Consider the following 24,156-nt stretch of genomic DNA (forward strand, 5'->3'; position numbering starts at 1 on the left):
CAGAAAATCCTAAGAGGAAACTAGATGGAAGCAAATATAGCCATACCCCAAACAAGCTGTTCTGCACTCCTTCAGTGCACAGCCAGCCTCCAGCACGGTTTCCTATCTTCCTCAAGAGCTACTCTACCATGTAATTACAGGGGAAAACCTAACGGTCTTCTTTTCCCTGCATACCAGGTACATTTTCGTTTGTTTAGCCACAAACAAGCCTCTAAATCAATATATAGATTCCCATCATGGAGTCCAGGAGTAAACAAACTCATGCACACACTCCCTTGGCTCCTGCTTCAGCCTCTATCTCTCCCCTCTGCACCTACCAGCCTGAGCTGCTTCTGGAATAAAACTGTCTTTGGTGCTCAGACCCTAGGATGAGAACAAGATGACACATACACTTACTCTGAGGATCTGAACAATTGAACAGTCATTTAATTTCTTGCCATTCAGGTTAAAACAAGGAATGCTTGGGGGAACCCACTCCTGCTCAGTCCTGCCCAGCTACAAGCAGAGTCGTGGGGAGCCACAGCTCCCTTAGCTAGGCTGCACTTTGATGTTTAGAGCCACCTTTCACCCTAAAGCATCCTCATCAGCCCCTCCAGATTTCCCACGAACCATCCAGGGAGCACAGAGGGACACAGCACAGCCCAAGTGCAACACACACCACACCCCCTTCCCCCAGAGATGCAGGAGGGGGCTCCTGCTGTCTGGGGACCCTGGGAGAACTCATCAGGTGGCTGCCCACAAGCCCCTGACTTCTTGCTTTCCGACCAAAATAAAGCCTGCTAACACAACAGTTGTGGGCAAGGCCTTGCCATGCCTTTGTAGGCCACGCTTAAGCAGCGAACAAAAGTGTCTTTCGTTTATCTATTTATTTTTGGCACAGAGGAATGGCTGGGGTCAAAGCCAGTCCCATTCTCAAGCTGTTCTTTGTTCTCCAGTTTATCCAATACCCCCAATCCCTCTCCTCGCCCTCCCACCTCCCCCTCTCCATTTTACCACAGGTCTTAAAAATTAAGCTGTGCATGAAACCAAACACCACACTTGAACACGGCCCAGCAAATGCTCTCCATGGTCACAGAAGGATCCTAATTGACCATAAAAAATGGATAAGAGCAGTGTGCCCTTATATGGGCAGAGGCTAGACAAGCATCTGACACAAACATCATTTTTAAAGAAAAAATAATATTTATTTGCAATATAAACAAAGTCCCAATATTGGATCAGTATATATAGGGTCACTAATTTTCCTTCATAACTCAGAAAGCAGAACCATTCCTCACTAACAAGCTCTCATTTGTACTAATCAGAAGATGCATCTTATTTTTTTCCTTTAAAGAATAAAGACCACTAACAGCACAGGAAGCCTTTACAAACCAGCTTAGCTGTAATGCAATACAGATGCACTGTCAAAAAATCCCTGAAAAAATAAATTCCTCCATGAGGTAAGATGCAATTAGGATATTCTCAATTTTCTCACTCACAACCGTACGCCCACTCTCCCTTCCAATGACCCACGATCCCAACATTGTGGCAAACAAAACCCAACAAACAAACAAAAAACAACCAGAAAACAAGAAACAGAAGCTCATTCCAACATTCTGATAACATCTTTAACAAAAACAACAGTTTCAGGATGTGACAGCGTCAAACATTCCTCCAGATGGAGACTTTTTTTTATTATTTTTTCTTTTTCTTGAAAAAAGTACAAAAAACTGGATATTTAGAAAAAAATCCGTGGCTTTTTTTTTTTTTTTCAGTTACATGAGAGTTAAAGTGGACGGGGAGGGGGGAGAAAGGAGGGACTACATTGCAGCCAATAAAGAAATCTCCAAATCCGTTCTGCCCTCCTCCCAGAAATTATTACCACTTCCTCCCCTCCCAGCCTGGTAAAAGGAGTTTGCCAAACACTAGCCAGAAATACATACAAGTCTTCTCAGAATAGAAGGCACAGCATAAAGTTATTCGAAAGAGGAAGAAAAAAAATCAGAACCTCTGCTGAAAGCTCCAATCATCTCAGAATTTGCCAGTTAATATATATATTCATATATATATATATATATATAAAAATTCTCTGTTACAATGCTCTCCTCATTTCCACACCTCTTCACTCCCCTCACACGCTCCGTGCGTGACGATTGAGTCCTGTCCCGCCACACAATCCTCGCTCTGCTCCAGGCGCTCGCTGCCTTTCCCCTCCACCCCGCACACGTGGGAAAGAATCCAGTGTGCACAAGAAACGCCAGCATCGCAACTACCTTCTGGACTCAGGAAGCTGGAATGGTTTCGGGCCAGCTGGATGACGTTAAGTCAGTCAACAGGCAGCAGAGAATGAAGCCGGGCTCAGTCATGCTTCTACCAACTCTGGAGGCTACAAGAGTTTTACCTCTGGCAATAGCAAACTGTTTTTGGCAGGGGTGGCATTAAAAAAAAAGCTTGCGGCTTAGTCACCTTGGCTGAATCAGTGCAGAGTTTGTGATTGTGAGTGCAGGAGTGGTGAAGGGGTTGCGTTCAAGCCCAACTGGCCTTCACACATAACAAAGCTTCCTACCAGATGCTAACAACAACAACAGCAGCATGTATCTCTCTCTGGAGTACCCAGTAATATGCCAGGACATACCAAGGCTTCACAAAGTGTGCAAAATGCATTTGGTCAATATAAACATTTGATTAAAAAAAATAATAAATGATCAAACAAGAAACAGAATAAAATACTGGTTTTGCAACCTCGTCTGTACAAACAGTCAAGAACTTACATACTTAAAAAGAGTTTGAACCCAAAGCTCGAGTAAGATCTACCTTTTCTTATTCTTTTTTAAATCAAAAAAAGTAAACTTGGGTTTTAAAACAGTCTTGGCCCAACACCTTTTGTTCAAGGTTTCCAAGTGCATAAATCTCCTTATTTTCCACAGCAAGCTAACCCCCGGTAGCTCTTCACACGTGTGCGTGTTCTGACAGTCCCAATGCACCCAGGAAAGCGGTTATTGCCTGTGACAGCTGCGTTCGAAACGCTGTAACATCGCCCATGTTAAATAACCCCCTGTAAAAACACTACCTCTTCAAACCACTTGGATCAGGATACTAGTGAGCGGCATTAGCCTTCGTAAAGCAGCAATCAGGCACCTCTGCCCAGAGAAGCTACTCATCTCAGAGCTGCCTGGCAAGACAGATATTTTCGTAAGAGTTGAAATACTCAAGAGAAGCGATTCGATGCTCAAGTTCCCGACCAGGCAGCGTCCTCTTCATGTGGACTCCAGAGTGTTCAGCTGGAACAGGTTGTGGTTGGTGGGGGTGGTGAAGTAGAGCTGTTCACTGGGCGAGCGGTTGTCACAGGGGCTGTTGAGTCCCAGAGTCCTCTCAAAGTCCAGGAGTTGGCCCATGAAGTTAAAGTTTGGGGAAATGTTGGATTTTTTCCTTTTCACAAAGTCATAGGCATCGTTCAGGGACAAGTTGAGTTTTTGCATCAAGTAGGCGACAGTGACTGTTACAGACCGGCTGATGCCAGCGAGGCAGTGAACAAGGATCCCACACTTCTTGGAACGGGCCTCATCTGAAACAAGACAAGGGGAAGGGGGAGTCTATTATTCTGCACCAAAAACACGTGGCTTTGGAGCAGGGCCAGGTGGCAGCTGCGAGCTCCTAGCACCACGACAACTGCCAGAACTGGATCCCCTGTCCCTAGTGACACCATCCCATGTTCCTCTGACACCCACATCTCTCTCCACAGGGCTCCTGAGATATTCCCACTGCATGGCAAAGCTGTACATCCCCAGCAAGGGCAATCATCTCACATGCTTGAGAGGTATGAATCAAGTCTAGCAATACATCCCTTGCCTTGGGAGCATCAGTACCCTCTACTCAGAGAGCTGGAGTAACGCACAGGAGGCAGATGGAGCTGGAGACAACAGCTCCAGGGAGATGCTGGTGGTTGGGCACAGCACACCCACCTTAACACCAACTAAACCAGGGAAGGCTGTGCACTCAGGGCAAGGCTGCAGCCCAGCAGCACATGAGTTACTCTCTTCTCCTGTTCTTGTCCTCCTTCCACTAGAAAGTTACATGAATGCAGCCAATGCCAATTTAAGCAGAGTCTGAAGTGCAGGAACTTCCCTTATTGTGAAATTGTTCTTTAGAATTGACAGAAATGCACTTCACTACAAACAAATGCTTGTGTTGGAGGAGACTCTCAGGATGAATGGTAGCGGGAAGCAGGAATGCAGGCTGGACCGAAAAATGGCGAGAGAACAGCGGCGAAATTTCCCCTCCCTTGCCACCGACTGAAAAGCACACACACACTCATTGTCTCTTGCGCAGCCGGAACAGCGTGATCCCTTTATGAATTGACATCTCAGTGCTGAAAGAGGGACACGCCACTGAGAGCACTGAATGCACGCAAGTACCCAGCGCTGCTTTTACTTCTGGGCAGCCTTATTTGAAGTCAGTCGTTTGACTGAGAGCTCGGTGGGGAGCGAAAAGGTGGCAGGAGAAAGAGGATCCTCGGGCAAAGCCTGAGGTAAGAGACACTCTGGCACCGTAAGTGCAGGGAAGGGCAAAGAAGATGCAGGCAAAACAAAAATCCAGACCCAAGCTGCAACAGGTTTTCTGCCCAGCCTCAAAAACCAGGCAAGAATTTCCAGTAGGGTGGGCAATCACCACCCAGTGTACCCAGCCCTCCCCCCAGGCTCTCCCATTCAACATTTTTCCAGACATTTTTGCCTTTCATCTGACCTGCACAGCATTTCTTGGTGTTTGGTTTTAGAGTGAGGTAATCCTCCATTTCCTGTCATTAACTGGAAAGCACAAGCTCGGTGTTCACAGAGACATCGGCTGACTGGAGCAGACAGATCCCAAATGCCACATGTCAGCAGGGACACTGTGCCTCACCCCTGACGTTTAACACCGTGCTCATGCAGGAAGTGCAGACGGGACATCAGACAGGTCCCTGTTGCCACACTGAAGCGGCGGCTTCTGACCACAGTTGTGTTACTAGAGGGCAGAAGCTGGGGGCAAAGGAGAGCATGTGGGAACCATGGTTTCTGACAGCTCAAGAGCAGCCAAGGATCCACCACTGCTCTGCCCCATTTCAGGCCTTACAGCACAGCAAGCGGCAAGCCATGGGGCGTGAAACGGGCAACACCAAAAGGGGCTGCACAGGCTTCAGTCTGCAGGTAAAGGTCCCCCTCTCCTTTACCTATACAAGTGTTTTTAATCAAACATGAAGCCATAGGACTTTTAATAGTTAACGGTGATATTACTGCCTATGCCATTCACCCCCATAAAACAGAGCTGATTAGGCTAATGACTATCGTAAGCAAACAGCACAGGTCAAGCTGGAAGTGTACATCCCTGTTCAGCCCAACATACGCTTCCCACAGAATAAGAAGCAATTCTCAAAGTCAAGGCTGGCCTGAGAGATCTTCCTTCCTTAACCCCACCACCACCAGCCAAAACTGTCGCAGGGGCTGTCTGTAGAGCAGTTTTTCCATTCAAACTCTGCAGTGTAATTATAATCACTAACTCATTGTGTTGACACTTACCTTAGAAGTATCCATACAAGAAGTTAGTTATGCTAGGGTGACTTACAGCAGGATCCCAACTAGACTAGCAAATCCCCTTGGGAAAAGAAAACGCACACACTCCCTGATTCTAACTACATTTGGGGCTAAGGAATTGTTGGCACCAGTCACACTAATGCAGCTCCCATCAACATTCCCGAGCAGAGCAGTCAAAGGAGCTCCCCACTGCCTGGGTTCAGCTATTTCACACCAGTGCAAATCCCCACACAAGGGCGAGAGGCAGCGGGGCCAGTCCGACCACTTGCAGGTAACTCTGCTGAGGTGCTGCAAGAAGGCTGCATTTTGGAAAGGGAGGCTTCCCTGAACCCAGCCAGGGTGACGTGCACCAGATGTGCCACCTCACAGCATGACACCCGGCTGCTAAGCTGATGCTGTGCCCGAGAGAGGTGAGGCTGGAGACAGCAGCAGCCCTGGGAAGCGGCACACCACATTCCCAAGCGGTGAGTATGAAAGGAGATGTTCTGCCAACTACCTACCAATGAAAGCAATGGCCTCGGGAAAGAACTGCGAGAGATTCTGGCTCCAGTGATCTGAGATGGGGATCTGCTTGTACTTGAACTCTCCGTCATGCTCAAACATGTTTGGCAGGTTAGGAGTCACATTCAGGATGTATTTAATGCCATATTTGCCCAGGACGTCCAAGTTGGTCGAATCTTTGGCACAGCCCAGGTACAGGTAAGGTAGGATCTGGACTGGAAAGGCAGGCTGATTGTTAGGGATGGGGCTCCCGTCCGACTCCGTGGCACTGCTGGGTTCCCTGTCGGATTCGCCATCCGAGCAGTCGGAACTTATCCGCAGCCCTCCCAGGCCAAGGACCGATGCTGGGGGAGAGTTGCTGGGTGAGGAGCTGTCAAGGTTTGTCTCGCAGTGCTCAGAATATTCAGTCTGAAACTTGTTAAAGCCACCTGGGAAGAGGGAAAGGAGAGAGGGAAGGGGAGAGGCAGAGAGAAAAAAAAGGATTATTCTTCAGAATGGGAAATCCTTCTACCTGCGAATATATGTATGTTACTCAAAGTCTTTACCAGCAAAAAGTTGGCATCCCTTCAATTTCACACCAAGAAAAGCATCTCCCTGCTCCCTCATCTTCCCTGGGCAGACTGATACTGAGCAAACAGGTCCCAGGAGACCAGAGAGTGGTTCTTACAAAGTTCAATATTGCTAGTGAAAAATAGGAGCCAAATCTCAACCACAAAAGAAAGAAACACTCACAAATAAAATCAATGTCAAGACACAATCTCGCCTTGTTAGCTTCTCAAAAGTATGGGTCTGGGGCAGTTTAGGCAAGAGCTATTATGCCACTCAGACAAATACAAAAGTATCCGTGTCTGAAAAGACAGATCAAGGGCAACCACCACATACTCACCCCAGGCACTAAAACCCAACGAAATAATTCATCTCCAAGCAGGAAAAAAGACCCTAAGTTTTGCCACAGAGTGATCCTCACAACTAGCAAATCACTGCAAATAGGTTTTGCAACAGAGCAGTGTCACAGGTTTGTTCTTCACCCAAATCACAGCAGGAGTGCAAAGGGATGGGACCCTTCACGTCTGCCCCTAAGTCCTTCTCTCCAGCTCTTCAGCTCAGCAGCTTGGGACGGAAGGCAGAGGCAGGGAAGCAAAAACCCCACCGATCTACCTTCTCTCCAGGCAGTATTAAAGTGGAGCTCAGCCATCGGGATCTGACACTGACAAATGGTTTAATTAGAAAGGGCTCCTGGAAACTTCGTTAGTGGGTTCGGCGGTTGTGGCGGGGTCACTGAGCAGGACAGACAGCTCCCTGCCACATCCATTCAGAAAAAGGCTCGTCCTCGCCCTCCTCCTCCCCCCGCGCCGCCAGACAGCGCCGAGGAGCCATTTTGGAATTTTAATTGGAAACATTTCCCACCGAGGCTCCCGGAAAAAGGCAGAGAAAGGGGCTCAGCTCCTCCCCTGCCCATCGGGGAGAGCTTAGAACTAACTTAAAAGCCGCTCCATCCTGCGCGGGATGAGGACGACGGGGAGAGAAGTGGGAATGCTAAGCCAGGGAGCAACGGAGCTCATGGGGAAACCCCACACCGGGATGGGATGATGGGATGGGAGACTCGCCCACGGGCAGGGATCGGAGGGTCGAGGGGGGAATGGGATCAACCCCTGTGCTGGCCCCCCACCATGTTTTCGAAGGAGGTGTGTGCGGGCTGCGCAGCGCTAGCGGCTGGTCCTCAAATACCTGCCTGTCCCCCTGCCACCCCACCCCGCTACCAGGGCTTCCCCGGCTCCCCAAAAGAGGTCTATCAAGGAACAGCCGTGTTTTTTAAAGAGCCGCAAGTGGCAACTTTCTTGACCGTTCTCCCCCAAACACGCTCCCCCGCTCTCCTGTTATTCCTGCCTCAAACCCGCCACCCAGCGACCGGACTGGGAGCATTGGGAGGATGGGAAAGGTCCCAGCAGCCTAGCTATGGGCTCTGCTCAACCCGCTGTGATCTTTCAAAATGGCAAAAAACACCCCAAAAACCAAAGCCCCCAAAGCACCCGCGGCCTTCACAGAGGGGCGTGTGCGGGGTGCGGGGCTCGGCTCCCCCGCAGCGCAGCTCCCCATCACCCTGCCCCGGGGGAGCAGCCGAGCTGCGCCCTCCCAGACCCGCTGCACTGCCTGGCAAAGGGGGAGGAAAACCTAAGCGCTTGCTTTCTGGTTGTGGAGGGAGGTAAAATAAAAATATGGGAGGGCTCTCCTGTCCCCCAGAATCCGGCCATCTCTTCCGGAGGGGCTGGAGAGGAGCGTGGCGCCGGCGCGGGGAACCCTGCAAGGCTCCCTCCAGGGAGCGGAGGCGAGAGGCGCCTGGCGCTGCCCAGCCGGGGTCGGCTCGGGATGGGGCAGCGCTGGAGGGGCCGCGCCGGCGGCGGGGCTGGGGGGCTCCTCCCGCCGCTACCGGGGGAGGCGACGCAGGAAGAAGCGGGGCGCTCCCGGCCGCTTCCAGCCTGCGACCATTTTGTGCGGGGGATTAAAGCGGGATGGAGAGGAGGGGGAAAAAATATAGAGAAAAATAAAAATAAATCAGGCAGAGGGGATGAGGGAAGGAGGCAAAACAAGCCAGCCACCTCCGTCCGGCCAGGGGATGGGCACTCCGGGGATGCAGCGGCCGGCCAGGGGCTGCGCAGGGGGACACGGACACAGGATGCGGGAGCGGGACGGGGCTGGAGAGAAGGCGAGGGGCACCTCACCTTTCAGGTAATAGGCTTTGCAGCCGTCATCGCGCAGCTTCTGGAGCAGGAGCCCCAGGACGGAGGTGGCGGCACCGCTGTCCTGCCAGTCGGCGGTGGCCTCGTCGTAGAGCAGCACGGTGTCGGCCTTGCAGCGCTTAACGAAGCGCTCCTTGTCCTCGTGGTTGGGGATGATGGAGCGGATGGGCAAGTTGCCCTTCTTGAGGCGGCGCAGCATGAGCCCGGGGATGGCCAGGTTGATGGCCGTCTCGATGTGCGAGCTCTCGAAAAGCTCGTGGGGGCGGCAGTCGAGCAGCAGCAGCGAGCGGCCGCCGCCCGACTCCAGCTCCTCCTGCAGCCACTCCGCGCTCTTGCACGGCATCGCCGCAGCCATGGGCGCCCGCGGGGAGCTCCCCCAGACCTGCGTTTTCATGGGGCTCGGCAGCGGCGGCCGCCAGCGCCCGGCCCGCCGGCCACCCACGCGGCGTCCGGACGCGGCCCCGCTCCGCTGGGTCGGTCTTGCGCTGCGCCGGACGCGGCTCCGCTCGGCACGGCCGTGGGTACGCGGTGTTCTGCGGCCCGGAGCGCGGCGGCCCCCGCTCTGCCCTACGCGCTGCGCCCCATCCCGGCGGCCTCAATTAAAGCGAGGCTTCGCCGGCGGCTCGGCGTGTCATGCCTCGGGAGGCGGGGCGGCGGCGGGGCCGAGCGGCTCAGCCCCGCCCGGCGCGGCGCGGCGCGGAGCGGCCGGAGCGGCACCGCGCACACGCACCCGAGCGCCGGCCCCGCCCCCCCGCGGGGCCCCGCCCCCCGCGGCCCCGCAGCCAATGAAGCGCGGCGGAGGGAGCGGGGCAGCCCAGTATGGGCAGGGGCGGGGCCGCGGCGGGGCAGAGCGCGGGAAGGGCCGCGGGAGCCGCGGGAGCCGCGGAGCCGGGCACGCCCCGCCCCGCCCCGCCGGGGCTGCCCCCGCAGCCCTCCCCCGGACCCCGGGCTGAAGTTTAATAGAAAGGTCAGGTAGCGAAGTGACCCGGTCCTCGGGCCGGCGGGTGTGGAGGCCCGCGTGGGTTTTGAGTGGGTCGTGCCCAAGCCCCGTTTGGTCTTTGACAGGAACTCACAGTTCCAAAATAAAATCGACTGAGACTCATTAAGCCTCCGCATTCCCTTTCGTTCTCAGAATGAGCTACAACATAGATGTTTTTATCTGTGCATCCTTGTTTATTTTTAGAGTATCTTCCCTGATGGTATCCACTACTATAAATACAAACCTTTTGTGCTGCAACATTAACATTTCAAGACAGGAATGTAACTGGAGGCACCCTTTGGTTTTCTTCCATCTTTTACATTCCCTTTCATGTGAATCAGTCCTCTGGTACCAGAAGTTTTCCATGCCTCACACAAACTGTTCCTGTTACAAAATAGATTTGATCTTTCTCTTTTTAATGAGCAGGATGACATTAAAAACGTGGTTCCGTATGAGCCACTTCTACTGCAGTCTATTTTCACCATGCAGGCAGTCAAACATTGGTGGATTGCTCAGAGGGGTTGTGCAATCTCCATCCTCACTCATTTTCTAGCTCCAACTCAATACATCCCCAGGTAACCTGGCCTGACCCCAGGGATGACCCAGCTTTCAACCAGAGGTTTGACTGGAGTTCTTCTGTGGTCCCTTCTCACATGGGTTATCCTACAAGCCCTTGCTCTCCAAATTCCTTGTGTGTATGACTGGGAACCATTCCCTCTCCACAGTCTGGGACAGATGAACAATTCCATTCTTTTCTCCCTAACTTCTCATCTCTTTAGCCTCTTAATATAAACTTTGTCAGCACACTCTGTTTTGAAGGGAAGAGGCAGGGTCTGTTTCACCAGCAGATTCCCAGGCTCAGCGACCTGACTAGGTCTCCTCAGGTTTTTTTCCCAAATGGCTGAATTTCAAGAACTGGGCTGTACTTGTGTAACAGGAAAGATATTGCTCCTGAAACACTCCCCCACATGCAAACAAACACGTGCACACACAGAGGCTTAGTTGTAATGTTGTTGAAAACTGTGCTGTTCAAATGACATTGTCTCTAGGCAAAACTTCAAATTGATTAGTATTTGAAGATACTTCTCTTCTGGTCAAAATCTGCTTTTCTGAAAGCCAAGATCTACTACTGAAACCATTACAGAGCCACTGTCTCCTCAGTGGTCTTTTTTATACCGTCAACACATAAAATATCCCAAGAGGGCTGCATTCCTGTGCCTTTAGTACAAAAGCAGCACTTGGATGTGCAGGGGTCCCTGCCTCCTTTTAGTCTAATTCCTAAGACTGGATCCTAATGAAAATACCGACTTAAGACAGCATTTGAGCACATGCTTAACTTTGAGCACAACGAGCATCTCATTGCAAAACACTCCGTGATTTCAGCGGGACCGCGCTCTGAACCATTCATGGATTTCATTGGCATCAGCAAAATAAATGTCTTGTTCTACATCGCTTTTTTTTGTGACTCAAGTGTGCCCAAGAAAGCGGAACAGCAGAAGCTGTCCACTTCCCCTTGCCCAGTTTATTTTTACCACTGGTTGCTGTGGGAAGCTATTGTGATTCAGTGTGGCAGTAGGAAGTTCCTAACACTGCTCTTTGCAGCAGAGGATGTTGAGGTTCTTATGCAAGCCACAGGCACAGTGAAAATAGCTGACCTTTCAGAATGTTTATCGAAGCACCTTCAGTACACAAGGGAAACAGCAGCGGCTTGTGCAAAGAACTAAAATCTGGGTCTAAAGTCGCTGTTGTGCTGAAAATACCCCAGAAATCTTCACAGGGATCCTTTTTGGTGCTGGGAGGGAGGCAGGTGTAGCCGCCAGCGTGTGGTCCTGTGAAACCAGAAGAGAAACGTTTCACCTCCGTTCTGCGGTCGCATCAGCAACCACGTAAGTTTCGGGACAGGCTCCGGACGCGTCACCTGCAGAGACAAGACCACATTTCGCCCTGAGAAGGATCAAAGCAAAATAGTGTCACTTAACAGCAGGGTGACATCCTCTGCCTGCCCAGCCAGGACCTGAGGGACATTGCAAGAGCTTCCCCTTGCTTCTGCCTGCTCCTGGCTCCCTGGGGCAGGGGTCATCCCTGTGAGCGCCCCTGGATCCAGCGGGCAGGGCGGGCACGGGCGCGGGCAGGGGCAGCGGTCGGTGCCAGCCCGTCTCCGTGCTGCCCTCTGGAGTCAGCCGCTCCAAAGTGCGCCTCCTGCCAGGCTCCGGGGACTGACGTCCAGGCGGGTGCCTCCCGTCAGAGAAAAAATCCCGGCTCTGCAGAGAGCTGGGGGCATTCCCCCAGATCCCTGCCACGGAGAAGGCACCCCGACCCCACAAAGTTGCCTTAGACATGGCTTGCAGGCTGGGGCTAGGACAGGGTGTGCCAGCCCCTCCTTCAGCCCAGCACGGCTGGCAGGGGCTCGGGGATGGTGGTGGTGTTCATCTCCTTCTGTATGAGGCTTTGCTGACAGGCAGAAGATCAACACATGTCCAGAAATGGGCAGCTTCCAGCTCGGTTCCCAAAAGCCCCAAGTGCTTGTGACAAGGACAGCACAAAGTAATAACCACTCTACATGTGGATTCATAAAATCATAGAATATCCTGAGTTGGAAAGGACTCACAGGGATCACTGAGCCCAGCTTTGTCCTGCACAGGACCATCCCAAGAATCCCACCATGTGCCTGAGAGCATTGTCCAAACCCTTCTTGAACCCCAGCAGGTTTGGTGCCATGACCACTGCCCTGGAGAGCCTGGGGCTTGCCATCATCCCCACACCATCCTACCAGATCTGATCCCGGGTTTCTAATATGGGTTGTGTGCACCTCTCTGGCTGTTTTTCTGCTTTCTCTCCTCCAACAGTCCTTCTCCTTGATGCCCAGCGCAGTGGCCAGGCAGCTTCCCCATGCCCACAGCCCCATCTTGCTGGCTTGGCTTCAGAGTGCTTTTTTCTTCATCTGTCCCCATCTCCTGTGATGCTGGTGCAGATGCCATCTCAGGTTCCTCATTCCATCACCACCACCTCTCTTCTCCCAGATTCTCTGGCTGCAGAGCCCACACGCTGTTTTGGTGTTTTAGAAACAAAGACCATGAGTCCTGGCAGAACACAAGGTAAGTGCACTGTTAGCAGATGTCTGCCCAAAACCCACTCCAGGCCCTGGCAGCCCCTGCAGAGGCATCGCTCTCAAGAACATGACAGACCCTACTTTGAGCCAAGGGGGGAGGCAAGATGTGAGTAAAGGGCAGAAGGTGTCACACCCCAATGGGATACATGGTACTACCTACAGCATAGGGGACGCAGGGGTGCCTAAGGATTTGAAGAGTAAAGCAAATTAGAAGCTGGTCAGAAGTTAATATGTATTTTCTTACAAATGAATCTCTGAAAAGCTTTTTCCTTTTTCACATGAACTTTCTCCACAACATTTCACCCCAAAAGATTTTCCTTCCAGTCTCTCCCCCAACAAATCTGGGCTGCAGCAGCTAAACTGTCGTAGAACTTACCTTCTCACCGCTCATCAGCTGTTTGCTACATCTAATAAGAGGTATCAGGTATGATTGGTGGCACAGATACCAATCCATAAAGCTGTTGAGCTCCTTCTAGAAGGAGTCTTCACCTGTCTCAGGTGCCTGTGGTCAAATATCCATCAGTACCAAGAGAGGAAGCACCTTCCTGGACTGGCAGCTCAAAGCAGTGTTTTGTGAGCAGGATTTCAGCTGGGAATTTGCTCAGGTAACCTGGGCCCCCAGGCCAGCTTCTGTTTTGCTCTGTGATGTTGAGTGAAATCACAGTTTTCTGTACTGCACTCTTCCCATCTGTAGAATGGGGCTGATACCTCCCATCACCTTTGCAAGCGTTTGGGTGCTAAGGAACCAGGCAGGTGGGCTGGTGTGATGTTAACATCCTCTTGCAGTGCTGAATTTCTGGGACTGAATCACTTTTTCCTGTCTTTAAAAAAAATTTTTAAAAAAGGCTTTTTATTTAACTTCAGCTTCCCTTCCTAATTATTTAATGTAGTAGGAGTTATTTTGTCAGGAAAGGGCACTTGTTGATGGTTTATCCCATGTTTCATTAATGCATGTAAGAGGTTAACTCCTGGTAGAGAAACAGATGCATGGTTTTAACAGGGGAAAAAAAAAAAAAGCCCCAATTTTACTTTCTACTCCTGCACTAATTTGTGACTATTTTTATCAATGTTAACACTGAGCCAGGGTAAAAATACTCCCTAGAAAGTTTAGAATTTACATTTGTCTTCATATATATTCAGCAGAAATCCAGCTCCCCAGCCTCCGCACTGCCTAATCTGGACTCATTAACTTCACCCGCCCCCGAGAAAAATGTCAGATGACTTTGGCCTGGCGAAGCCCTTCACCCACAAATGCTCAGCAGGAGGGTCCAAGTCTCCTGTCTGCAGCAAACCATCCCCGTGGAGCATCAGCTCTGGCCCTGCAGGCATCCAGCTCAGCCATGGGAACAGATTCACCCTTCCTAACACAGCCCTGCCTCAGGGCAAAGTCTCCATTGCCGGGCTCCATCCCACGAGGATGCTGAGCCCTGGAAGCATCTTCCACACGGCAAGGCAGATGGATGGGGGCTGGGGAAGAAGCACCACAAGGAGAAACCTTTGTGAAGCATCTCGTGAAGCACAAGGCAGCCACAAGCACATGGAACTGGCCTCGCCAGGTCCTGGGATGGTGCCATTTTTCTTCCATTAAATGGACATAACATTTGACTCTCTGAGATGCATTTTTGCTGCACAGCTGGAGATTTTCATGTCAATGTGTCAGTGAGCTCTGCTCCAAAGACCACAAAATTGTTCTCTGGCAGGTTCCTGCAGAAGAAGCAAACCATCCCCTCCTGTGCAAAAGCCAGAAGGCACAAGCAGTGTCTGGGCAGCCCGGGGCTGTTACCACCTCATAATGGTCACAGCAGCCCAGAGGGACTGAGGCTGGAGTTCCCTCTGAGGAGTGTCCAGTCCAGCTCATGTCTCACAGCAGCATCTCTTAGGGCAAGTACTGCACCTACTATTGGGTATCCCAATATCTCCAAGGATGGAGACTCCATACCTTCTCCAGGCAAGCTGGTGCAGTATTTGACCACCCTCACAGTGGAAAAGTGAACTGACGCGTCCTGTGCTTCAATTTGTTCCCATTGCCCTCACTGGCCACCCAGGAAAAGTCTGGCTCCACTTTCAGGGTCTGAGGAAACCCCTGCATTTTTATGGAAAGGGATGTGTTCTCTATGAAACCCAGGAGATTTCGAAAGGAGACTCATGTTTAAGCAGGAACCAAGAACCCAGAGGCTCCACCAGCAAGGGAGGGCAGCTCCAATCTAATTAAACTGGGAAAACATCCTTAAGAAACACTATTTCCTTTCTTCCCTGCCTCACTTCCTGGGCTCCAGGCTCCTTCCAGAGGAAGAACTGGAGAATATTTAAGATTATTTATCCTTTTAGCAGTGAGTTTTAAATGAGGAGGTCTGGAAGCCGTGTGTAACCTCCCTTAGAAAATCCCCCCCGCCCCTGCAGAGGACCAGAGGAGGGGAAAGCTCCAATGCTCCCCTTGGCATGAGACCCTCCAGAGTCTGTCACTGCAATAATGGAGTAGGCCAGGATATTTATGGGACTTAAGAAGCCAATAACATCTACTCTCAAGCCAGTCTCAGGCATGTGTTGGACACAGCCTGCACAATGAGGAGTTCAATACAGACCTCCGTATCCCACTGATAAGCATTCGTCCTTTTGTGTGCCAGAAAAGCCCTTCCTCCTTAGAGAAGAGTCAAGCAAGAGAGGGGTGGCCCCAGACACGGAGTGCAGGAGCTGTTGATGCTATCTGAGCCCTGACCCTTGGCTCTGCTCGGCTCCATCGCCTCCCTGGCCCCACAGATCCGGCACCTGGCCCGCCCCACGCACCCGTCAGTTCCTCGGCAGCTTCTCTAAGCAGACGGGCTGTTTGCAAGAAGCAATTTCCTGCAGAGGAAGATTTTTTTTCCAAGGAGCCTAAGTGGGGAGCTTCCTGGTGCAGGCTTTTCACAGGAAACCATTGTGAAAGCAGCTTTGCCACCCACCAGGAAGGGCTGTCCCTGAGCAGGCTGCACCCAGCTCTGTGTCCCCAACCCAGCTTCCCAGTACATGCCCAGGGGGTGACTTCTGTGCTCCTCACCCATCTCCCCCAAGCTGCTGCTGGGATGCTGACTTGGAGACGGGGAAGCAGCCGGATGGTGAAGATCTGGACTGGGTGCAGGCAGTGCAGAGCCTCCCAGGGAAGGTCCTGCATGGCTTCTCCAGTGCCCAGCATGTCCCTCTGGTGAGAGAAGGTGTGGGAGAAGGGGAGAGAAGCTGAGAGAAGACATAAGACTTCACCAAACTTTGGCTCACCAGCTTTTGCATTCTCCATCTTCACTATGCTGCTGGGTCTGATTTCAAGCAGGGCCACCAACTAGCAGGACAGGCTTCTCCTCACACAGAGCTGGCTGGTCAGTGCTCCTCAGCCTGCTTCTGGGAGGCACCTGGGTTTCTGGGTGCTCCTCTGAAATGCAAACCTGCCAGGACTTCTTCCCACTGCTGCAAGGGTGGGGCCGCCCAGCTGAGTCCTACCATGGTGGAGCCAGGGCAGTCCCAGTGGCTTTAGTAGAGCTGCCTGGGATTTACACCAGAGCACGTCAGAGGCAGCCTCAGCACCGTGGCAGCCTCACAGCCCTGGCTATCAGTGAAACCCCAAAATGCACCAGTTAAACCCTCAGCCAACACAGACACTGGGGCAGCAGGTTGCACTGTGCTGCTGCTTCTCACCATGGGTGGCTTTAAAGTCAATTATTGTTCATATCCTTTTATTCCAATGAGCTGTGTGCAGGTCTCCCAGCCACTGCATGTTCCCCACAGTGCTGCTTTTCATTCAGGGAATTGGTCTGGTTTGGGTGTATTTGGTGGCTATGGGTGGACAGGTAGCTCAGATTCCTGCCCTATTTTGAGCTTTCACCACCTGTGCTGTGGCAGCACTGCTCCCACATGGAGAAGTTCTGCTGTACATCTGTGAAGATGCTCTAGTGCCAGAGGTTTTTTCCTTGCACCAAATTCTCTGGTTTGGCAACCCCTCACTGCAATTAAAATAAAACTGAACAACTCCCAGGAAGCCATTTCTGTGAAGCATTTCAGGAGCAAGGGGCCGGTTCCTCTTTCAGAGCATCAAAAAAGTTCTATTTTCCTCCCAGTGTTAGCAATATTCAGCTGAGCCTTGCTCTTCTTCTCCCCAAAAAAGTTTAGTTTCCAGGAAACAGGACTTTATTTTGAACACAAAGAATCTCTTTGGCCAGCTTGACACTCCTGAGTATACTCACAAATTTGGATACACATATATGACCTACAAGAACATGACCCAGTATAGTGGGAACTGAACCAGGTCTCAGGGAACAGTCTGGTCACTTCCCAACCCACCAGTGGCTTAATTGTGTGATCCTGGGCAGGTCCCTTCCCTCTGTCCGTGTCCTGCTTCCCAAGCCTTGAAATGAGGTTTAAGTTGCTTCATGCAGTACTTTGCTGGACCTCAGAGTTGGCAAGAAGTATCTGAAACACTCACAAGATGCCAATCCAGTTTCCGCCAACGGCAGCAGTGCTAGGTCAGAACAGATGGATCAAAACCTCCTTCCTCCTTCTCCCTTGGCCTGCTGGCAGTGCTCTTCTTAATCCAGCCCATGATGATGTTGGCTGTGAGAAAGCCCCACTGGCTCACGTCAGCTTGTTGTCCACCAGGACCTCCCAGGTCTTTACCTGTAAAGTTGTTTTCCAGCTGGCTGGCCCCCAGTTGTAGCGGTGAGTGGGGTTATTCCTCCTTGGGGGGAGGAGTTCCTATTCCCTGTGTTGGACTTCATAAAGCTCCGCTTTGCTCATTGAGGTCCTTGTGAATGGCACCCTGAAACATGCAAAGCCAGGGGAGCAGGGAGAGCTCACAGCATTTAATAGCTCAAGTGGTGGATCTGGGAGAAAAGGATGGATTGGACATACACATCACTTCCCTTCTGACCACTGCCCACAGCAGAGCGGGGACACCGGCCTGGGCACAGCCAGGGCACATGGAAAGGGGATCCTGGTGCCATCTCAGCACACACCGTGCCTGTCACTGTTCCTTCACTCGCCATCTGACAAAGTGAGGAAGCAGCACTCAGGGAAAGAGGTGACCGGGCAAATTTAAGCAAAGACATCCCAGGGAATGAGTCACCGGCTCTGCATAAGAAACCAGACTCCGCTCTGGAGGGAGAAGGGCAGCAGGAAAGAGGAACACTCCTGGGAGACAGCTGCAGGATGATTAAAAGGCCTTCACTTGGACCTTGCATTGGAGACCCCCCTGCCATGGCAGCAGAGTGTGAGAGCAGAGCCCTGGGTGTGCCCACAGAGCAGCTGCTGCCCACGGGGACGTGGCACTGGGAGCTCAGCGCCTCAGGGAGGCTGCTCCCAGGAGCAGGAGAAATCACCCACCTAACCCAAGCTTTTCTCAGGAAAGGCTTGGCTCTGGTGGTGACATTTCTCATGGGAAATGTTATTTCCTTGAAAACCTCGGGTATGCAGGTCAACTCGAAGCTTTTAGCACAGTGGCACCAGACACACTGAGCTGGTGGAGTCAGAGGGTAATTTCCAATACATGTAAGGCAACTTCCAAGGACCAGAGTGCTTCATCACCATGTTTTCCCGGTGAGAGCTTCAGTTGTTTTGCTTCTAAGAATCAGCCTTTTGTTTACTGTTTTAGCTTATTTCCTCATGGAAAGCCTTTCATTTACTCCCCAGCATTACCTGTAGCTTTTAATCTGAGCAGGTGAAGGAGGTGGAAGAGGAACAGCTCTTCAGCAGCGGGGCCAGTGTGCCAGGAATGGTACTTTTTTTTAAAGCTGTTCATAAAGATAACGAGAGATGAAAAGGTTGAGTCAGGAGCGGGATCTTCTCTAGCTGGAAAGCACGAAACACAAGAGCGCTGCTGTCTCTTCTGCTGGGGCCCTGGCATTTGGGATGTTATTGCTCCCAGGGTTTGCCCTATGGAGCAGATGCCCCAGAAGGGCAGCCAAGGTGGACGGGTGGACGGGAGAGAACCTGCCAAGGGATTCACACCCATCCTAGAGGGGCTGCAAGGCCTCAAAGAGAGAAGAAAATCTGCCTGGAGAAAAAAATCTCAGAGCCCAGACTTGTTGGGTGAAAGGTGTTGGAAATGCAAATTGTTAATTTAAAGAACTGAGCCAGGAACCAGGGGTGCCAGGCTGAGCTGCTATCTGCTGCATCAGCTGCGAGCCTGGCTCGGGGTTTCAAAATAAAATTAGACTTGCAGTATATGTCTTTAAATATTTAAATTACTTTCAGTAATTCATATGGTGACATTTAAACAAAGTACACCAAGCAAACGGCTCCCAGTGCTAAAAGGAAATGTTTGCAGGTAATAATATTTAATTTAAAAGGGAACAGCTGATATCAAGGCAGAATCTTAATGCTGAATTCAACCTACATTTCTCTCTCAACCAAGCAGGGAAAAATAAATCCCCAGGCCTGCAAATGGTTAAACATGCAGAGTGGTGTGATTGAAGTGCTGGCCCCAGACACCCCAAAGAGCTGTGAATTACGTGGGTGCCCAAATAATTGCAGGATCGGGGCTGCTGTGCAGAGCAGCTTTGTGGGCTCCCAGAGGCGGGGATAAGCAGCTTCATGCTGGGAGGTGAGGACCACAGGGGCTTGGTGATGCCAACCCCTCCTGCCACACTCACCTGCCCTCCCACATCCTTCCCGGGCCCTTTGCTGTGAGTCTGTTCCAGAACTAAAGGGAAAATCCATCCTGAGTGCAAAAAAGCAAAACTCAATGAAGTCAACTCACACACAGGCAGCTTCGCCGTGGTGATGCTGGCCAATTTGGAGAGCTTAGCTGGGTCTGTTACATCAGTCACACTGGATTTCATAACATCAGACATTTCAATGAGGGTGACTCATTCTCTCTTGAAGTGTATTGTATGTATGAGCAAAGATGATTAACTTCTGCTGAATGGTATGATTTCTGGGATGGGAACTGCTATTAATTAGGAGCGGATCTCAGATGTTCACAAACCCTGTTTTCATGGCCTACTTTGTATATTTTCCTCAATTATACTTGTTTTTTTAGCTCAGGATAAATATTAAAGTGCTCTTCCCTGCTATCTGGCACTAAAGCAGCCAGATGTCCAGCAAAGGCATCTGACTTTCATAGTCAGGCACAGCCCAGGGTTCAGTTCCTGTGGCCAAGCTGAAGCTACTTGCCCTAAAAAGCTCAGTTTTCACATTAAAAGCAAACAAAACAAAATAAAAGGGAGCTTCCAGCCAGCACAAGTGCAGCAGATAAAGTACCAAGGGAGGTAAAATAAGCACAAGTGGCTCAGAATGTAAAATCCAAAGAATTATCTTTTGTCATCCTCCCCTCAAATTTTCTTTATCCAAAGAAAATTAGGGGCTTATGCTAAGCTTGTGCTTCTGGCTGTTGAGGGTTGAGTTTTGGGGGTCAACAACACCAAGGGGCCTTAGGATAAAGAGTTTGCCAGGTTTAGGGAGGAAAATACCCTTTCATCTGTACTGGCTGCAAAGCTGGACAATTGACCAGGATAAGGGTCAGGGTGCTCAGTGGCTTCAACCACATCTGCAGCATCCAGCACTGTGGTCCTGCAGGAAGTGCCTGGAGACATTAAGACCAGCCAGCTTGGAAAAGCCAAAGGAGGCAGGCATGGGATGGGATGGAGTTGTCCTTCCCCACCCCAGGCAGTGCTGGGGGGATGCCAAGGAGTAGCCAGGCTGAAGCTGGGGACCCAACAGGTCAGTGTTTAACAGCCAGGCTATTCGGTGGTATCCTGCCACCACCTCATGATTCCCAGCATCTCCATCGGGATGACAAGGTCCCCTCCCAAATCCAGCCTATCAGCTCCCTCTGGTCCTATCCCATGGCACTGGCAGCGAGCAACACAACATCCCACAGAGCCAACCATCCCACCCTGCTGCAGCTCCATTGCTGTAAAACAGTCCTGGGAACAGACAAACTGTGGTCAGTCCCTCTGCCTGGCCAGCAGGAGCTGGAGAAAGTGTCCTGTTCTAGGTTCCTGGTGAGACACCACCGTGAAAGTCAACTGGGACTTCCAGAGAGGGAAAGGAAGGGTCATGGCTCAGCCTCGTATTCTACCAGCAAGGATGAGGTCCATGTGCTTTGCCCAGTACCCCATCCCCATGCCCCCTGCAGCACTTACAGCACTCCTCAAATGTCAGGCAGGGACTGTGGGCAGCAGTTATGCAAACAAAGGTCACTGGCTCCGTGCTTTTCCCTTCCATCAGCTGAGGCTGCTCGAAGGGCACAGGCTGGAGAGCTGGTCCTGCTCCACAGCAGGCAGCGATGAGGAGTGTGAGCAAACACAAGAGAAGCAATTGTTTGTAGTTAATCGAGACAAGAAGAGATGATTTTTTTGATTAAAACTCAGGGCTGGGCATTTCAGCACAAATGGGGGGTGAGCAGTGAAAGTGCCCATGTGAGTGGCCAGCTCTACCCTGCGGGGGTTTGGAAACTTTTGGGGCAGTGACTTGCTCTCCTCCGCTCCTCCCGCTTGTCACCAGGCAGTGGGCAGAGGCAGCCAGTTTGGGGTGGCCTGCCCTGGCTCAGGCACTGCACCCAGGCTGGTGGCAGCAGACCTGGAAGCACCTGCTGCCCAAGCTTCCCTGTAAGCACTGCAGCTCCCAGGCTGGCTCTCGAGAAGCTGGGAGTTGTGTGAGCTTCTCCTTCCAGACTCAATGGTGAGGAATGTGCATTCGAAATAGAGATAGGGCTGGTTTCACTTCTCCTGCACACCAAATCCAACCATGAGTCTCTTTGAGATAAAGTGGCACCTAGGGGTAGGAAATCCCCACAATTTGCCTAAATTTTGCACCTGTAAAATGCCCCTGGCAAATCAAAGTGTGCCTATATGATTCAGGCACAAGTCTGGGATGTGTGAGCCACTGCCCAAACTCCAGGCATGCAACAAAGGCTGAGCCGCGCAACACCAAGGGTTTCCTTGGAGACTGACGCAGAAGGGGCTTCTCCTCCAGAAGCACTTTCTCCCTGCCTTACCAGGCAAAGCAACACCCTAAATCCCATCCCTACCAGGAGAGCCAGCAGGGCTTCACTGAGCCACTGGAGGAAGGGGCAGTGCTGAGAGCCTGGAGGGGGGTTTTCCTCACCTCCGGGTAGCTTTCCTGTTGCGCAACTCACTCGTGCTTCTAAAAATGTTTGCTGAAGCAACAGTCTCTAAGGCGATTTCCATAACAATGGGCGCAGAAGAACGATCCATGCTGCTGGAGTGATTTGCTCGCTCACACGCTGGCTGAGGACAGGACACACAGCAACTCCAGCGGTGAGATGTTCGTGTGAATGAGAGAAAAAGAGTATTTAAACTGCTCTCAGCAGCTGCTGGAAAGCTCCCCAGAGGCCCTGCTGTCCATGGCCCGGCCGAGGGGCACGGGCAGGGCTCTGCCTTGCCCCGGGGCATTGCCAGACCGCTGGACTCTGCAGGCACAAAAACACCCACAGCAAAGGTACAAAACCACAGAAAATGCTTCCACACCTTTGCCACTGGTGCGTCACCTCTGCACCGCGGCAGGCACCCGCAGAGGGGCATGACCAGGCAGCAGCAGCTTCACCCTGCCATCAGCCTAAGCTCCTGCTTCATCGAGGCCCCAGTCCTTAAAAGGCCCTGAGTTACACAAAGCCCCCACGTGTTTCTCTTTTATCTCACTATTCTGGGTGCTCAGCCCCAGCCAAAACCAACCAGGTTTGCTCCTTCCCCACATCTTTTCCAGCTGACCCGTTAAAATCAACACTCAGCCGCTGCCTCCAGTTTGAATCGCTCATATCCTGCCATTACAGCTTTGTTTAAATCCGTGCAGAGCTCAACCTGTTGTCAGACAGACACTAATTTGTGTGTTTCTAATTATTTGTTTCCATCTTAAAACCTGTTTTTCAGCAGATTGCAGCTTTATTTTAATACATACTTGGCTAGAGCTTGATACACTGGTTGCCAGTAACCTAGACACAAATGGAATTGCATTGCACAGGGGGAGCAGGGAGAGAAAAGAGACTGAGCTAAACTGAATTAAGAGCCTGTTCATAGAAATGAATTAAACAAAACTGTGAAACAAGCAGCAGTGTTGCATTGCAGAAGACTGTTTCTGTATTCTTGCTTCTAGCTCTCCAAATAAGATGAACCTCTGCGTTCATAAAAGGGCATTTGAAACATCTCCTTACACAAACACTTTGACCATGTTTTTTTAATGTGATTAAAGCTCTTAAACTTAGGGTTAATCCTTTTTATACTCACATGGTTGGTGTTGAAAATTAGCTCATCAGTGGGTGACCAAACCAGGATCAATCTCCAACTGCTTTCCCAGGATGTGAATGCAGACAGTCAGGCACTGTCCTCAGCCCCTTCAGTCAAGCAACACCAACAGCCTTTGCCTCCTCCGGGAGCAGGCTGGGCCCTTTGTTTCTGGGTCATTTTCACAAAAGTCGTCAGAGGGCAGGAGAAGTAGCTGAGGTGCCGCTCTGAGGCAGCTGACACCGCTGTGGCACACCAGGCAGCACAACCAGTGAGTGCTCTGGGACCTGCCTTGCTTCATTCTCTCTCTGTAGCTCTTTCTCCTGTGCTGAGGATCTTGGGGTCTCTGATCTAAAATGCAGCTAAGGAGACTGAGGCAATTAAACAAAAAGAAAACCATATGTTATTTGCTGGCAAATACTGACTTTTTAGTGAAGGTCATGTTCTGCACAGCCCTGACTGAAGCTGCTTACAACAGTCTCACCTTTGGCTTCTCCTCTCCAGCTCCCTGCCTTTCCCTGGGTGTGGGAAAACCCAGCAAGAGCACCCCACAGACAAGAAAGCTTCAGTCCCCCCCACCTCAGGGATTGTGAGTTGCCCACCAGGACAACAGGAGCCACATGAGGAGTGGCAGTGTGCATCCAGCAGCACGCTGTCTCCCCAGCATGGCCTGACCTCTGGTTGTCTCCACAGTCAGCCACAGAGGGAGAGTGAAATCCCTGTGCAGCTCTTTCCAGCAGTGAACACACTCCAGAGACATTGATTTCTCTGCAGGCTTTTTGTCAGCAGACAAAGGGGCTCAAAAAGCTGATGCAGCTGGTGGGGTGTGAGGGTGTACTTCCCAGGAAGGACCAACTGCCAGAGGGAATCAGGTTTTCTGTTGTCAACAAAGTGCCCTAGGACTTTGGAGGAGACACTAGGTTGAGGGCACAGCACAGAGCACTTGGTCCATCTTGCTCCTGGTGTGCAGAGGTCCAGCTGGGAGGCCGACAGGGTACATCATGTCCAGATAAACGCCAGTGACCTCCTCCCTCTGGCAGATCTTGGATTCTGTGGGATACATGGCCCAAAGCAGTCATTC

General features: G+C 51.4%; 1 protein-coding gene across 1 annotated transcript; it reads right to left on the reverse strand.

The window, feature by feature from the left end:
• Window positions 1-1,223: 1,223 nt before the first annotated feature.
• Window positions 1,224-9,363, reverse strand: DUSP7 (dual specificity phosphatase 7). Its single transcript, XM_082289124.1, has 3 exons — window positions 8,768-9,363; window positions 6,047-6,475; window positions 1,224-3,544 (listed from the first exon to the last, which is right to left on the reverse strand). The coding sequence occupies exons 1-3, from the start codon at window positions 9,177-9,179 to the stop codon at window positions 3,237-3,239; spliced, it is 1,149 nt and encodes a 382-aa protein (XP_082145250.1). The 5' UTR covers window positions 9,180-9,363; the 3' UTR covers window positions 1,224-3,236.
• Window positions 9,364-24,156: the final 14,793 nt, after the last annotated feature.

The sequence above is a fragment of the Coloeus monedula genome, assembly GCF_965178545.1.
Source record: "Coloeus monedula genome assembly, chromosome: 11".
Lineage (NCBI taxonomy): Eukaryota > Metazoa > Chordata > Aves > Passeriformes > Corvidae > Coloeus > Coloeus monedula.